Source organism: Saimiri boliviensis, chromosome 20 (assembly GCF_048565385.1).
Source record: "Saimiri boliviensis isolate mSaiBol1 chromosome 20, mSaiBol1.pri, whole genome shotgun sequence".
NCBI lineage: Eukaryota > Metazoa > Chordata > Mammalia > Primates > Cebidae > Saimiri > Saimiri boliviensis.
This window is the reverse complement of record NC_133468.1, coordinates 28,808,146-28,823,088: the sequence shown is the minus strand read 5'-3', so window position 1 is coordinate 28,823,088 and position 14,943 is coordinate 28,808,146. Positions and strand designations below refer to the sequence as shown.

Sequence of the window (14,943 nt, the reverse complement as noted above, 5' to 3'; positions counted from 1 at the left end):
TCACTGTCACTCAGGCTGGAATGTAGTGGTGCAATCATAGTTCACTATAGCCTCAAACTCCTGGGCTTAAGTGATCCTCCCACCTTGGCTTATCAAGCAGCCAGGACTACGGGTACATACCACCATGCCTGACTGAATTTTTAAAAAATGGGGGGCCTCACTATGTTGCCCAGGCTGGTTTTGAACTCCTGAGCTCAAGCGATCCTCCCTGTTGGCTTTCCAAGGTATCAGGATTACAGGAATGAGCCACCCTCCACACCTCTGCTGTTTCTATTAGATCTGTTTCCTCCAGCCTTAGTTCTGTTTGTCCAGTTTCATGTCTCTTTCATGGTGTAGGTTTCCTCAAACATTTGGTGGTGCTTGGTAGGTGTTTGTCTTTGTATTTAAGGGTCCCTGTTTGTCTAACAGAATGCTGCCTGCCTCCGGTTTTCACTGCAGCAACCTCCAGTGATCTGGCAGAGGAGCAGGTCAGGCAATGGATAGCTAGTCTCTGGGAGTTGGTATTTCCCCTTCTTGGTCCTGCTACTCACCAAGAACGCTGCCTGTTTTGATGGACTAAGGGCTCCCTCTTGCTTTTCCCACGTGGAGATACAATCAATGCTAGGCATCAGGTCACGAAAGGGTGACCAGTCTCGGTCCCTCCTACAGTCCTGTTCCCTGAACGTACCTCCTTTGTGCTCAGGGAACCCTGACGTTGCTCTCACCACCCACAGCAGTTCTTTCTTGTGTGTGCTGTGGGCACTGCTTCCTTCTTCAGTTGATCCCATTTATCTTCTTTCAGGGATTCCTCAATTTCTAGTCCACTGAGTGAACCCCTGCTTATCATATAGAGTTATATATTTTATTTAAGGCATTTCTAGGAAATTAGGAATAAAAAAGAGTTTGCAGAGCATTTTCAGCTTCCTTGATCAAATCAAACCTTCCATCTTAGTCGTTTATAAACTCAAGTGCTACTTCTAGAAATAATGCATCTCAAAGAAACCAAACCTCCTTGTTAACACTCTGAGACTTAGAAAGCATCATCTTAGCCTGAAGGAATTTATTTACTCTGACAATGCCTTGTTTCGCAATGTTACATGTTTAGTAGGGGTATGGGGAGGTAGATACAATTTTAAGTTTTGTCTGAAGGATATGAGATCATCCACTGCAGCTGTGAAAAGAATGTCTGTGTCCCCCCACAATCCATATGTTGAAACCCAAACCGCCATTGTGATGTTATCTGGAGATGGGGTCTTTTGGAAGTAATCAGGGTGACCAGGTACGGTGGCTCACCTCTGTAATCCCACCACTTTGGGAGGCCAAGGCAGGCAGATCACGACGTCAGGAGTTCAAGATCAGCCTGGCCAACAAAGTGAAACCCCATCGCTACTAAAAATACAAAAAAATTAGCTGGACGTGGTGGTGGGCGCCTGTAATCCCAGCTACTCGGGATGCTGAGGCAGGAGAATCACTTGAATCCAGGAGGCAGAGGTTGCACTGAGCCGAGATTGTGCCACTGCACTGCAGCCTGGGCTACAGTGTGAGACTCTGTCTCAAAAAAAAAAACTAAGTAATCAGGGTTACATGAGGTGAGGTCTTGGCAGGGGTCCTGGTCTGATGGGATTTGTGCCCTTATAAGAACACCACTCTAGAGTGAGTAAGCTTTCTCTACTCCCCAACACGTGAGGACACAGCAAGAAGGTGGCTGTTAGCAGGCCAGGAAGAGAGCCCTCACCAGAAGCCAACCATGCTGGTACTCTCATCTCAAACTTCCAGGCTCCAGAACTGTAAGAAAATACATTTCCATTGTTTAAGCACTCCATCTGGGGTACTGTGTTAGGAAAGCTCAAGCAGACTAAGAAAAGTGCTATATCCAACTCTACAAATCCAAGGGACTTTTATAATTTTTCCCAGCAAAAGGCCACATGCAGACTCAATGTACCATCTTTTATTAAGCAGCATAATTATAAATAAATACAATCAGTAATCAATAGTTTTTAAATCTTTTAGGTGAAGAGGAACAAAAAAATGAAGCCTGGTGAGCAGTCTGCCACAGCCCAGGCAAAGCAGGTTATGCCAAGTGTTCCACTATTGGAACGCTAAGCATGTGGGGGGGTTGTTTATAACCTACTGCCCAAGGTCATCACCAAGGTCTGATTGCAAAAATTCAAAAAACTGCAACCTCAGGCATAATAAATGGGTTAAACACAGACTTCCCTGGCCCCGGTAAGCCAATGCCACAGGGATGACTGCTTAGGGCTACCTAGAAACCAACCCCAGGGGCTTCTACCCAGTGCAGAAGATAGTAGCAGTCACAGACTGCCTTGGAGTCAGGTTCCCTGCTCAGGACAGTGGCAAGTTCTTTGGCTGTTCTGTGCCTCATTTTCCCCAACTGTGAAAGAGGAATTAAAATGGATCCTGACCCTCCCTACTTCATAAGGTTACTGTAGGAACTTAAGTGTATTAACGAAAGGGCTTTCTCATCATGGTTCCTGACAAAACAGTGAGTTTTCAATGTTGGTCCTTATTATAAATCTGACATATGATATATATAAAACAGGAAGACAGGTGAGAGCCTGACAGAGAGGACTTCATAGGCATGAAGATAACTTTATGCTCATGAAGCTGCAAATTCATGCACAGTGGTAGCATCACTTTATTTTTTTTTTTTGAGACAGTCTCACTCTTGTCACCCAGACTGGAGTGCAGTGATGCGGTCTCGGCTCATTGCAAACTCTGCCTCCTGGGTTCGGTTCTCATGCCTCAGCCTCCTGGGTAACTGGGATTACAGATACCCACCACCACGCCTGGCTAATTTTGTATTTTTAGTAGGCACAGGGTTTCCCCATGTTGGCCAGGCTGGTCTTGAACTCCTAACCTCAAATGATCCACCTGCCTTGGCCTCCCAAAGTGCTAGAATTACAGGCATGAGCCACCACACCTGGCTTCAGTGGCATCCCTTTAAAAAATAAGTATTTATTTGTATGTATTTCATGAAATTAGTGTACTGCCCTGTGCTGCACCACTTGGGTTCCCTTAAAACATAAGGTCCAGTTTTAAGAACATCCACTTTCATAAAGAATCCTGAGATGCTTCCAATGCTTATTAAATCTGCTGATCAATCTAACTCCACAGTTCCAACTCCTTAAAGAAAAGCTGTTACCCAAAATACCAAATTATTTCCAAATTCACAAAACTGACAATTTTCATTCCATCTTGGAGTTGATTTATGTCCCATAATCAGAGAATTAGAAAGCAACAGGAAAATTTTCACAGTGGCTAGAATGTATGCGTTAAACAAAATCCCTCTTCCGGCTGCAGATGTGCTGGACCTTAAGACAATCCAGACCTGGCCAGGCACGGTGGCTCATGCCTATAATCTCAGCACTTCGGAAGGTCAAGGTGAGCAGATCACCTGAGGTCAGGAGTTCGAGACCAGCCTGGCCAACATGGTGAAACCCCACCTCTCCTAAAAAAATAAGCTGAACGCAGTGGTGCACACCTGCAGTCCCTGACCTGCAAACCGTGAGCAGGGAATAATGACACGAATTTCTGTAAACATCATCTGCAACTGCACCTGCACATATATAAGTTTACAGAGCGTAGACCATGTATAGTGGAATTCTGTAATCAATTAAACATTTCCGAATGAACAAACAATTAACTGATTAGCACAGAGGTTCAACGCCAGAAAAGCAAGGGGAACATTACAAGTGTAGACTGACTGGAGACCACAGGAAGGACAGGACTAGCTCTGCAGCAAGACCTTCCCATGTAAATGCCGTTCCTCTCCTCGACCCTGAAGACTCAGGTCTACCCTTCTTTCTCAAAACCAAAATGTCTTCCAAAGAGCTTCAAAGATTCTGCCAAATCCTTTAGCTCAGTTTCAAAAACAAGCACTACATGTTTCAGATTTCACTGTTTTCAGGTGTTTCCCTAAAAAATTCAACTTGAGGAAAGAGGAAGATCCTGGTTTAAATGTGGAGAATCCCTTGTTCTTTCACAGACACCTGCTTTTTAAGGTGAATGAAAGAATAAAGTCCTGTTATGTGAACCACTTAACCCACCCAGATTATAAAGTCCATAACCTCTGGACATCTGGCCACTCCCATCCCTGCACCTTCCTAATCACGTGATTCCCTGACTGTAGGGCCCAGCTCAAGCGGGAAGACAAGAACGTGAGCCTCAATAGCAACAGCGCTGCCTGGAGTCATCTGAGGCAGTCCTGGGAGACCGCTTCCTCACCCAGCAGCTCACTCTGGAAGAAAGGCCTTTCTGTTCAGGGCACCAGCCCTACAAGGCACTTCTGCTTCATCCCACTCATGAACAGCCCCTTTTTGATAAAAATGTGCCTTCAACTCCCAGCCTCTTATGAGGTGTTATCACCGACCACCTCTGACTTCTGTCCAAAAGGGAGAGAGCAATTCAAATCAACCAATCAGTCAATCTCCTGCAGGCCAGAAAATGGAGAGTATTCTCTTACCTTTTTGGGATCCATGTTGAATTTCTTTCTTCCCATGGCTATCTGTTTGTTCCTCTGAGTCGTTTTGCTATTGGTGTGAAATAATTTAAAAATCACTCACGGAGTTTTCATAGTGCAGCTGAGTCATGGCCCTCCAGTGTACTTTCCCCTCAACAACGAGCTCAAGGAAGGGAAGCACAGGCCTTCACGGAGGGGCCTCCAGCTTCCGCAGGGGCGGCAGGAGTGGTGCAGCCGCTGTTGCTCTTTTTTACATTTGATAACTTGAGAGACACTTCAGAAAAAGCTAATAATGCAAACCAGTGATTTTAATAAAGCACAGCTCCTATGATGCAGGCAGGTTAATTTCTGTGCGGGTGAACCCTGAAGTGCCTGTGATTATGCCTGACTCTATAAAGCTAGATGATGACTTATAGAGAGGAGGCGATGAGGGAAGAGGCGATGAGAAGTAACATTCAGAGAAACACCCCTGAACCTCTCCATGAGGAGCAGAAAGGAGCAGGGGGAGAGGAGAAGAATTAACAACTCCACAGGCTCCCCACATCCCAACCACTCTCACCCTACTTTTTGCAAGTTTGGCTAGAGGATGAAGGCAGAAAAAAAAGAGTAAATAGCTTGAAGGTGTAGTCACATCGTTACCTCTCCTCAACAGAAGTCAGATTGTCGATCTCTGTCATCACTTCTGCAATTTCATATTTCAGCCTCTGTCAAAAAAGAAGAATTTTGAGGTGGGGGGTGGATCTTAACCTTCCTCCCGAGACTCAGAGAAATTTCAGTCCTCTGTGACAAGCTTCCCTGAGGTCTCATCTGAGCATAGTCACAGGGATGGAAAAACCAATACTATTATCAATACAGCTAGAACTTCACAGTCAAAGCCACCAAAACTTAGGAGAAAAAAAAATTATTTGCTCACTTTTCATCAAATACCAGATTCAGAGGGGTCGACTATGCAGATCCTGGGGAGTCTGTATATGAAATCAAGAAGAGACACTGGGAGGGAATATCATAGCTGTAAAAAGATAAAACCAAGCCAGGAGTGGTGGCTCATGCCTGCAATCCCAGCACTTAGGAAGGTTGAAGCAGAGAGATCACTTGAGGCCAGGAGTTTGAGAACAGCCTGGGTAATGTAGTAAGGCCCCACTGCTACAAAAATATAGAAAAATTGGTTGAGTGTGGTAGTACACATCTGTAGTCCTAGCTACCAGAGAGGCTGAGGAGGGAGGATTGCGTGAACCTAGGAGTTCGAGGCTATAGGAAGCCACGATCATACCACTGTACGGTACTCCGGTCTGGGAGACAGAGCAAGACTTTGTCTACTGGGGGGGTGGGGGGAAGAAAAAACCAGCAATACTGCAAACTGCAAGACTTTGTTTACTGGGGAAAAAAAAAAAAAAAAAAAAAAAAAGATAAAACCAGCAATACTGCAAATTGCACTATTCAGCCCTGCCTTGCACACAGTCGCCTGCCTCCTCCTTCAACACTGTCTATGTTCTTGGGGAGAAGCTGAGGCTGAGGTGTGTCTCAGGCTTACATCAGTGGTCTCAGGCTGAAGCTGAGGTGTGTTTAGGTTGGTGGTCTCAGGATCACTTCTATCACCTTGAATGAGATGAAGCACCATGGACAGAGCTCAGGGGAGTGAAAAGAACTGACTCGGGGCACCCAGAGAAGCCAAAGGCAACTTCGGGGACAGACCCCCATTTCCTTTTATGGGGCCCTTACAAATGAGAGAAGCCTCTGGAAGTCTCCAATTTCCCTGGGCCTTGGTGCTCTCACTGATAAAATGAAGTAGTTAGAGCTAGATTATGAGTCCACATTTATCGGCAGGGTGATGACTAATGTCCAAATAATATACAGCCTTATTCTTCAACCAGAGAACCAATTCTGGATTATCTGATTTTTCCAAGAATGAAGGGTAACCTTAGAATAAAAATTTCCATGAATCTCTTTTCAAATACAAAGACATTTTTATTCAGGACTCTATTATTCTGTATGCCAAGACACTCAGACTTAAAACGCAAGCTCCTAGAAAGGAGCTATTGTTTGGGACAAGGCCTGTCCCTGCCGCGACCTGTGAAGCCACATTTATTTTGGCAATGACAATGATTAGGAAGCTTCTCAAAGAAGACCTCCATGTCCGATTGACTTTCCCAAGGAAACCCCAAACAGAAGGAGCCAAGGCTGGCCACAATTTGACAGAGCAATGCACTGGTCTAACAATCACAGGCTCTCCCACACTGAGACTGTGGCTTTGTTCATGTGCTTCTCCTGTGGGACCTCCCTCTACCCTGTCCTCTGAGTAAAGTACACAACACAAATGTGGAAGAGCCCATGTTTGTGTGCCTGTGTTTTTATTCCCCTTTGTTTAATGTGTCTTTTTTTTTTTTTTTTTGAGACAAGGTCTTGCTCTGTCACCTAGTCTGCAGTGCAGTGGAGCAATCACAGCTCACCATAGACTTAACTTCTTGGGCTAACATGATCCTCCCACCTCAGCCTCCCGAGTAGCTGGGACTACAGGTACATCCCACCATGCCCAGCTAAGTTTTGTATTTTTTATAGAGATGGGTACTTTTTATAAAGATGGAATATTTTGTATTTTTTAGTAGAGATGCGGTTTCACCATGTTGCCCAGGATGGTCTTGAACTTCTGGGCTCAAGGGATCCTCCCGCCTCGGCCTCCCAAGGTGCTGGGATTACAGGCATGAGCCTCCACACCCAGCCTAATGTGTCATTCTACTTCTACCACCTGGCAGGCACTTGGTACACAGCTGGAACCCAATACATGCCTACACATTCATTCAAAGGGTATCTGAGTCCCAAAAATGGAACAGGCAATGTTCTAGGTACTAGAACATTAACATACTGGTTAACCAAAGAGGGTGCACAATTTGACAGAGCAATGCACTGGTGGCTTGCTGCTATTAGATGACACGTTGTCTGTGGCTTTGGGTTCGCAAGCTGGCTACTGCTGACCTCAGTTCCACAATGTCTTGATTTCTACCCAGGGTCTCACTGCCTGTGTGGAGATTTTGCTTTCCCTCCCAACTTGACAACTTTTTCACTGTCTTTCTGTGATTCTTATACGCACACAGTGAACAATTTTTTTTTTATTACATTTTTTGTGAAGTTACTCTTTCACTATTTTACTCATAAGCAAAAAATAGAGTTTTGGGGTTTTTGTTTTTTTACCTCAATGTCATCAATAAGTTCCTTTTTTCTTCGACGAATGTCTAGAAGTTCTTCTCTCTCTTCTAATGAGAGGTCTTCAGGAACTGAAAGAAAAAAATCAAACAAACAACTACTCTGGAGAACAATTTGACAACACCTAACAAGGCTGAGGTGGGTACACGCTGCCACCCAGTAATTCCACATGCAGGTATTTATCCTAAAGAAATGCTCCCATTGAGACTGTGTCTAAGACACTTACAGGAGCGCTCTTTATAACCAGAAAACAGCCTAAGTATTCATCATTAAGAACATGAATAAATTGTGGTATATTCATGAAAAAGAATCCCATCCAACAAAAAAATTTTTTTAGGCCAGGCACGGTGGGTGGCTCACGCCTATAATGTCAGCAGTTTGGGAGGCTGAGGCTCCTCCTCATCTGAGGTCAGGAGTTCAAGACCAGCCTGGCTGACATGGTGAAACCCCATCTCTACTAAAAATACAAAAATTAGCCAGGCATGGTGGCAAGTGCCTGTAATCCCAGCTACTTGGGTGGCTGAGGCAGGAAAATTGCTTGAACCTGGAAGGTAGAGGTTGCAGTGAGCCGAGATCCCACCACTGCACTCTAGCCTAGGCAGAAGAGCAAGACTCCATCTCAAAAAAAAAAAAAAAAAGTCTTCAGTTGTTTATTTAATTCCTATTTTGTTAATTTGTTAAAGAAACAAAAGATAATGAGTAAAGAGCAAGAGAACATGCAGAGTTTCTACAGACAAAGAGAATATGAGAATGGGGTAGTGGTGGAACTGACAGATGAACCAGAAGACAACGCCCAAGAAAAGACCAAAGGCTGATGAAAATATGATTCACAGCAGAGCTGACACTCCGCTCAAAGACAGGCTGAACTCTTCAATAAATATGTGTGAAGGCAGTTATTCATATGAAAAAAAAAATAAAAGCAGATTGTATGTTATCAATCATACATATTTTCAATCAATACAAGTAGATTAAAGGCTTAAATGTGAAGGGCAACATTATACAATTTTTAGAAGTGAATACAGGAGAATGTTTTACAATTTTGGGACAGGGTAGGAGAGGACTTTTTCTTTTTTTGAGACATAGTCTGTCTCTGTCGTCCAGGCTGGAGTACAGTGGCACAATCTCAGCTCACTGCAACCTCCATCTCCTGGGTTCAAGTGATTCTCCTGTCTTAGCCTCCCAAGTAGCTGGGATTACAGGTGCCCACCAACAAGCCCAACTAATTTTTGTATTTTTAGTAGAGATGGGAGTTCACTATGTTGGCCAGGCTGGGCTTGAACTCCTGACCTCAGGTGATTCGCCCAACTTGGCCTCCCAAAGTGCTGGGATTACAAGCGTGAGCCACTGTGCCTGGCCAGGGAAGGACTTCTTAAACAAAACAGACAAAATATAAGAAACTAGGCCAGGCAAGGTGGCTCATGCCTGTATCTCAGCACTTTGGGAGGCCAACGTGGGAGGATCACTTGAGGCCAGGTGTTCAAGACCAACCTGGGCAACACAGTGAGACCACATTTCAACTAATAAAAAATAACCATGCCTGTAGGTCCAGTTACTTGGGAGGCTGAGTTGGGAGGATCACTTCAGCCCAGGAGTTTGAGACTGCAGTAAGGTATGATCACATTGTGCCACTGCATCCCAGTCTGAGCAACAGAGTTAGAATCCATCTCTCAAAAAAATAAATAAATAAAAATAAAGAAACTTTATTCACCAAAAGTTCCACACCACAAAGTGAAGAAGAGCTAAGCCAGAAACTGCCAAAGAACTGGGATTCAGAATATCTAACTCCTACAAATTATACTCTTATTTTTTGTAGAGACAGGATCTCACTCTACTGCTCAGGTTGGAGTGAAATGCTGCAGTCATGGCTCACTGCAGCCTTGAACTCCTGGGCTCAAACAATCCTCTCACCTCAGCCTCCCAAGTAGCTAGAATTACAGACATGTGCCACCATGTCCAGCTAATGTTTTTTTTGTTTTTTTGTTTTTTTTGTTTTTTTTTAGAGCGAGGTTCTTGCTATGTTGCCCAAGCTAGCCTTGAACACCTGGCCTAAAGTGAAACTCCCACCTTGGCCTCCTAAAGCACTGGGATGACAGGTGTGAGCCACTGTGCCCAGCTACAAGTCAATTTTTTTTTAATTAATTTTTTTCTCCCTCTTCTCCCCTCCCCACAAGTCAATTTTTAAGACAAAAAACTCAGTGCTTAGAAAATGGACAAATAGGGCCAGGCATGGTGGCTCATGCCTGTAAGCCCAACACTTTGGGAGGCTGAGGCAGGTGGATCACCTGAGATCAGGAGTTCTAGATCAGCCTGGCCAACATGGTGAAACCCCAACTCTACTAAAAATACAAAAAATTAGCCAGGTGTGGCAGTGGACACCTATAATTCCAGTTACTTGGGAGACTGAGGCAGGAAAATCACTTGAACCAGGGACGCAGAGGTTACAGTGAACCGAGATCATGCCACTGCACTCCAGCCTGGGCAACAGAGCAAGACTCCATCCCAAAAGAAAAAGAAAAAAAAGGAAAATTGGCAAATGACTTGCATAGGCACAAGACCAAAAAATTAATATGAATAGGCACATGAAAGGATGTAAACTCTCTTAATAATCAAGGAAATACAAATTAAAATCCCAACAAGAGACCTCCATGAAAACTACAGTAAACATAATTAGCAATTTTAAAATTCCAAAACCCATCACAACAAAGAGAATGGGAACAGAAAGAACCACGACCACATTCTTATTAGCTGGATGCCAAACTGAACTAGCCATAGCTGATTTAACCCACATGGAAAAGGAAACTCTTAAGCCTACACTGGCGTAGACCAAGTAACCTAATTTACATGACAGAATCCCCAAAAGACTCAGGCTTAGGATCTGGCTGTACCAGATAACTCTGGAGGGGGGCTATGAAGGGAGGTCAACTAAAATAAGGAGAACTGGTTGAGAGGCTCTTTGAAATGCCATTGGATGTCTGCCTCTCCTCTCCCATGCCACAGAAGACCACTTACTTGTCTCTACAGAGTAAAAGAGAGAGACTAGGGCAGTTTGAACACATTTGAGGGCAAGGGCACCCTACCAAAAACAGGGGTGAGAGATAAATGCAGACATACTCATCACTAAGCTGTCTTCCCCACTAGGCTCCCAGACTGCAGGCCATGGGTCATTTATTCCTCTTCCACCACCCTGGACAGAGGTTAGGACAAGCGTCTTCTCTGAAGCATCCCACAGGCTTCAGCTCTAAAGATACTGATGTGACGGGCAGACACTGACAACCAGCACACCCACATTACCCTACAGAGAAACAGTCAACAGCCTCCTGCTCCACTCAGAGCTTCTACACTTTTAGTTCTTCATTTTCAAACCGGAGGTAAGCTTCTGACATGCAAAACAGATACCAAAATAGACAAAAAAAAGTGAAAAGGGATAAGGGTGGTCACACTTCAGGGACAAAAAAGTGAGAAGGCAAGCCAATGCTGCCCCTTACCCCCATTACAAAGCTTACGGTTGACTCTTTAATACATGTACAACTAATAAATATAAAACCTTGGGGGAAAAGCCAGGCATGATCATGCACACCTGTAGTCCCAGGTATTCGAGAAGCTGAGGTAGAGGATCTCTTGAGCTCAGGAGTTCAGGCTGCAGTGACCATGATCACGCCACTGCCAGCCTGGGTGATACAGTGAGACTCCCATCTCTTAAAAAACAAAAACAAAAAAACACAACCTTGAAAACAACACATGCATTTCAACCTCACCAGACTGTGACCTCTCATCCCTCAAGAAAAAGTGGGGGAGGGAGGGAGGGAAAGTCTGCTGCTGTGAGTGTAAACAGGCACAGCCACTTTGGAAACAGTTTATCTACTAATATAAAAGGCATGCACGTGCTATGACCCAGCAATTTTACTCCTAGGTATATCAGAAAAAAATCCTGTGCACTACAACATAAGATATGTACCAATATCATCAAAGAAGCCCATTTTGTGTAGATTAAAAAAGGAAACAGCTCATGCCTGTAATCCCAGCAGTTGGGGAGGCCAAGGCCAGCAGATCATGAGGTCAAGAGATGAAGACCATGCTGGCCAACATGGTGAAACTCCATCTCTACTAAAAATACAAAAATGAGCTGGGCATGGTGGCACACACCTGTAGTCTCAGCTACTCAGGAGGCTGAGGCAGGAAAATCGGTTGAATCCGGGAGGTGGAGGCTGCAGTGAGCTGAGATTGTGCCACTGTACTCCAGCCTGGTGACAGAGCAAGACTCTGTCTCAAGAAAAAAAAAAAAAAAAAAAGGAACCTAACTGCCCATCCAGAGCAGAACGGGTAAATATGCTCTTGTGCGTTTATGCAAAAGAATCCCAAACAACAGTGAAAAATGAATAAATACAAGCAACAAATCAATGACCTCAGGGAAATAATATAAAAATGAACACTTTTTGTAAATCTGAGAAGTATAAAAATATATTGTTTAGGGGGGTGTGTGTGTGTGTACAGCAAAATAAAGAAAATAATTAGAATGATAAACACAGAATTGAGAATAATATTTACCTACTAGAAAGGAAGGGTAGGCATGGATCAGGAAAGGAAGCTAAGGATACTTCAAAAGTATTATCAATGTTCTTCTGCCAACAAATATTATTCTTTAATACAAATTTAATTTATTTTATTTTATTTTTTTTTTTTTTGAGACGGAGTTTCGCTCTCGTTACCCAGGCTGGAGTGCAGTGGCATGATCTCGGCTCACCGCAACCTCTGCCTCCTAGATTCAAGCAATTCTCCTGCCTCAGCCTCCTGAGTAGCTGGGATTACAGGCATGCGCCACCATGTCCAGCTAATTTTTTGTATTTTTAGTAGAGACAGGGTTCCACCGTGTTGACCAGGATGGTCTCGATCTCTTGACCTCGTGATCCACCCGCCTCAGCCTCCCAAAGTGCTGGGATTACAGGCTTGAGCCACCATGCCCGGCACAAATTTAATTTTTAAATCTTTAATAACATTTAATTAAAATATTTTAAAGAAGTTAGCAAAACTCAATCCTTGAGTTTCAAAAGCACTTCCACAAATCTGTTGACTACTCTGGAATTTACAAGTCTGAATTTAGATGCAGCAGACAAAGCTCTTTTTCTATATATTACTGCATCTAGTGTATTTCAGTTCGGAAAATTCATTGCTATTTGTAACTAAACAGGCCAGGCCAGTGTCTCATGCCTATAATCCCAGCACTTTGAGAGGCTGAGGCAGGTGGATCACATGAGGTCAGGAGTTTGAGACCAGCCTGCCCAGTGTGGTAAAACCCCGTCTCTCCTAAAAATACAAAAATTAGCCGGGTGTGGTGGCAGGCACCTGTAATCTCAGCTAATCCAGTGGCTGTGGCAGGAGAATTGCTTGAGCCGCTGAGGTAGAGGTTGCAATGAGCTGAGATCATGCCATTGTACTCCAGCTTGGGCAACAAGAGCAAAACTCCATATCAAAAAAGAAGAAAGAAGAAAGAAGAAAGAAGAAAGAAGAAGAGAAGAAGAAGAAGAAGAAGAAGAAGAAGAAGAAGAAGAAGAAGAAGAAGAAGAAGAAGAAGAAGAAGAAGAAGAAAAAGAAGAAGAAGAAGAAGAAGAAGAAGGAGGAGGAGGAGGAAGAAGGAAGAAGGAAGAAGGAAGAAGGAAGAAGGAAGAGGAAGAAGAAGAAGGAAGAAGAAGGAAGAAGGAAGAAGAAGGAAGAAGGAAGAAGGAAGAAGGAGGAAGGAGGAAGGAGGAGGAAGAAGAAGAAGAAGAAGGAAGAAGGAAGAAGAAGAAGAAGAAGAAGAAGAAGAAGAAAGAAGAAAGAAGAAAGAAGAAAGAAGAAAGAAGAAAGAAGAGGAAAGAAGAAGAACAACAACAACAAACAAATGAAAACAGAAAAAGCAGACCATATCCTCTTCCTAAATAAGCCAATGGTCATCCGAAACCCAAAAGCTTTCAGCAGAGAAAAGCTTTTTTGGCAATGTTTATGCCTAAAAATTGAGAACAAATTTATTAATGTTTTCATGAGTACTGTAGGTACTGTGTCTGACTCCTAATCAGTTAAATTTTTTCATTATGATATAAATTAAGAACACAATGCTTAGTTCATGGTAAACATGGCAAAGCAAAAAAGAAATTTTGTAAAAAGATACATTTTCTTCAGATCTTTCTTAATAAAACTTTTGTCCCAAAAAGAAAAAAAAATGTGCTTTACAAAGATACACATAATACAACTAACATAAAATGTCTAATTTCCTGCTTCCTGTATTAGATCTAAGTGTTGATAAATTCCACACTGTGGTTTTCTTTTTTTCTTTTCTTTTTTTTTTTGAGATGGAGTCTCACTCCATCACTCAGGCTGGAGTACAGTGGGGCAATCTTGGCTCACTGCAACCTCAGCCTCGTGAGGTTGCGGGGAGGAGCGGGGTGCGGGGGGCGAGGGGGGGAAGGTGTCAAGCAATTCTCTTGCCTCAGCCTCCCTGAGCAGCTGGAACTACAGGCATGAGCCACCACACCTGGCTAATTTTTAAAATATTTTCAGTAGAGATGGGGTTTCACCATGCTGGTTAGGCTGGTCTTGAACTCCTGACCTCAGGTGATCTGCCTGCTCAGCCTCCCAAAGTGCTGGGCTTACAGGTATGAAATACCTTGACTTTTTTTTTTTTTTTTTTTTTTTTTTTTTTTTAAGACAGTCTTGCTCTCTCACCCAGGGTGGAGTACAATAGAGCGATCTCTGCTCACTTCAACCACCACCTCCTGGGTTCAAGCAATTCCCCTGCCTCAGCCTCCCAAGTAGCTGGGATTACAGGTGCCCACCATCATGCCCAGCTAATTTTTTGTATTCACACTGCAGTTTTATTAAGCAATCCTCTATATCAAGCAACAAATGAGAAAGCAACTATAATTTACTGATTAACTACACTGGGCTGCATACTTTAACAAGTCATCTCCATTAACCCCTCAAATAACAGAGAGCAGCATTATCCTCATTTTATAAATGAGGAAACCAAAGCCAGGAAAGGTCTAAATATTTGAAGAAATAATGGCTGAAATGTCCCAAATTTGATCAACGATATGAATATATACCTCCAAGGTACTCATCAAATTCCACGTAGGATAAGCTCAAGGAGATACAAAGTCATGCAACATGCTATTCGGTGGTCTGGGAGCTAAACGATGTCATCAGTAACCCAGTCTGTTCATCCTGCCTTCCAGCTCATCCTACAGGCAGTTTCTCTTTCTTGCTCCAGGCTTATCCAGCAACTGAGGCTACATGCTTCCTTAGTCCTATGTCTC

General features: G+C 43.5%; 1 protein-coding gene across 7 annotated transcripts in view; it reads right to left on the bottom strand.

The window, feature by feature from the left end:
• Positions 1–14,943, bottom strand: part of CYTH3 (cytohesin 3) — a 128,997-nt gene that overhangs the window by 34,568 nt on the left and 79,486 nt on the right. For 6 of the 7 annotated variants that reach the window (XR_012515277.1, XR_012515279.1, XR_012515280.1 and 3 more), the window contains exons 2-4: positions 7,646–7,728; positions 5,099–5,163; positions 4,463–4,529 (exon numbers count right to left, since the gene is read on the bottom strand). Coding sequence is in view for 3 of the 7 variants with exons in the window: in XM_039460585.2 (XP_039316519.1) it covers positions 4,463–4,529; positions 5,099–5,163; positions 7,646–7,728 (215 nt within the window). In the remaining 4 variants the exon portion in view is untranslated. Of the gene's footprint in view, positions 1–4,462; positions 4,530–5,098; positions 5,164–7,645; positions 7,729–10,768; positions 11,945–14,943 lie in introns of those variants that run through there. The other variant, XM_074390348.1, reaches the window with a different exon arrangement.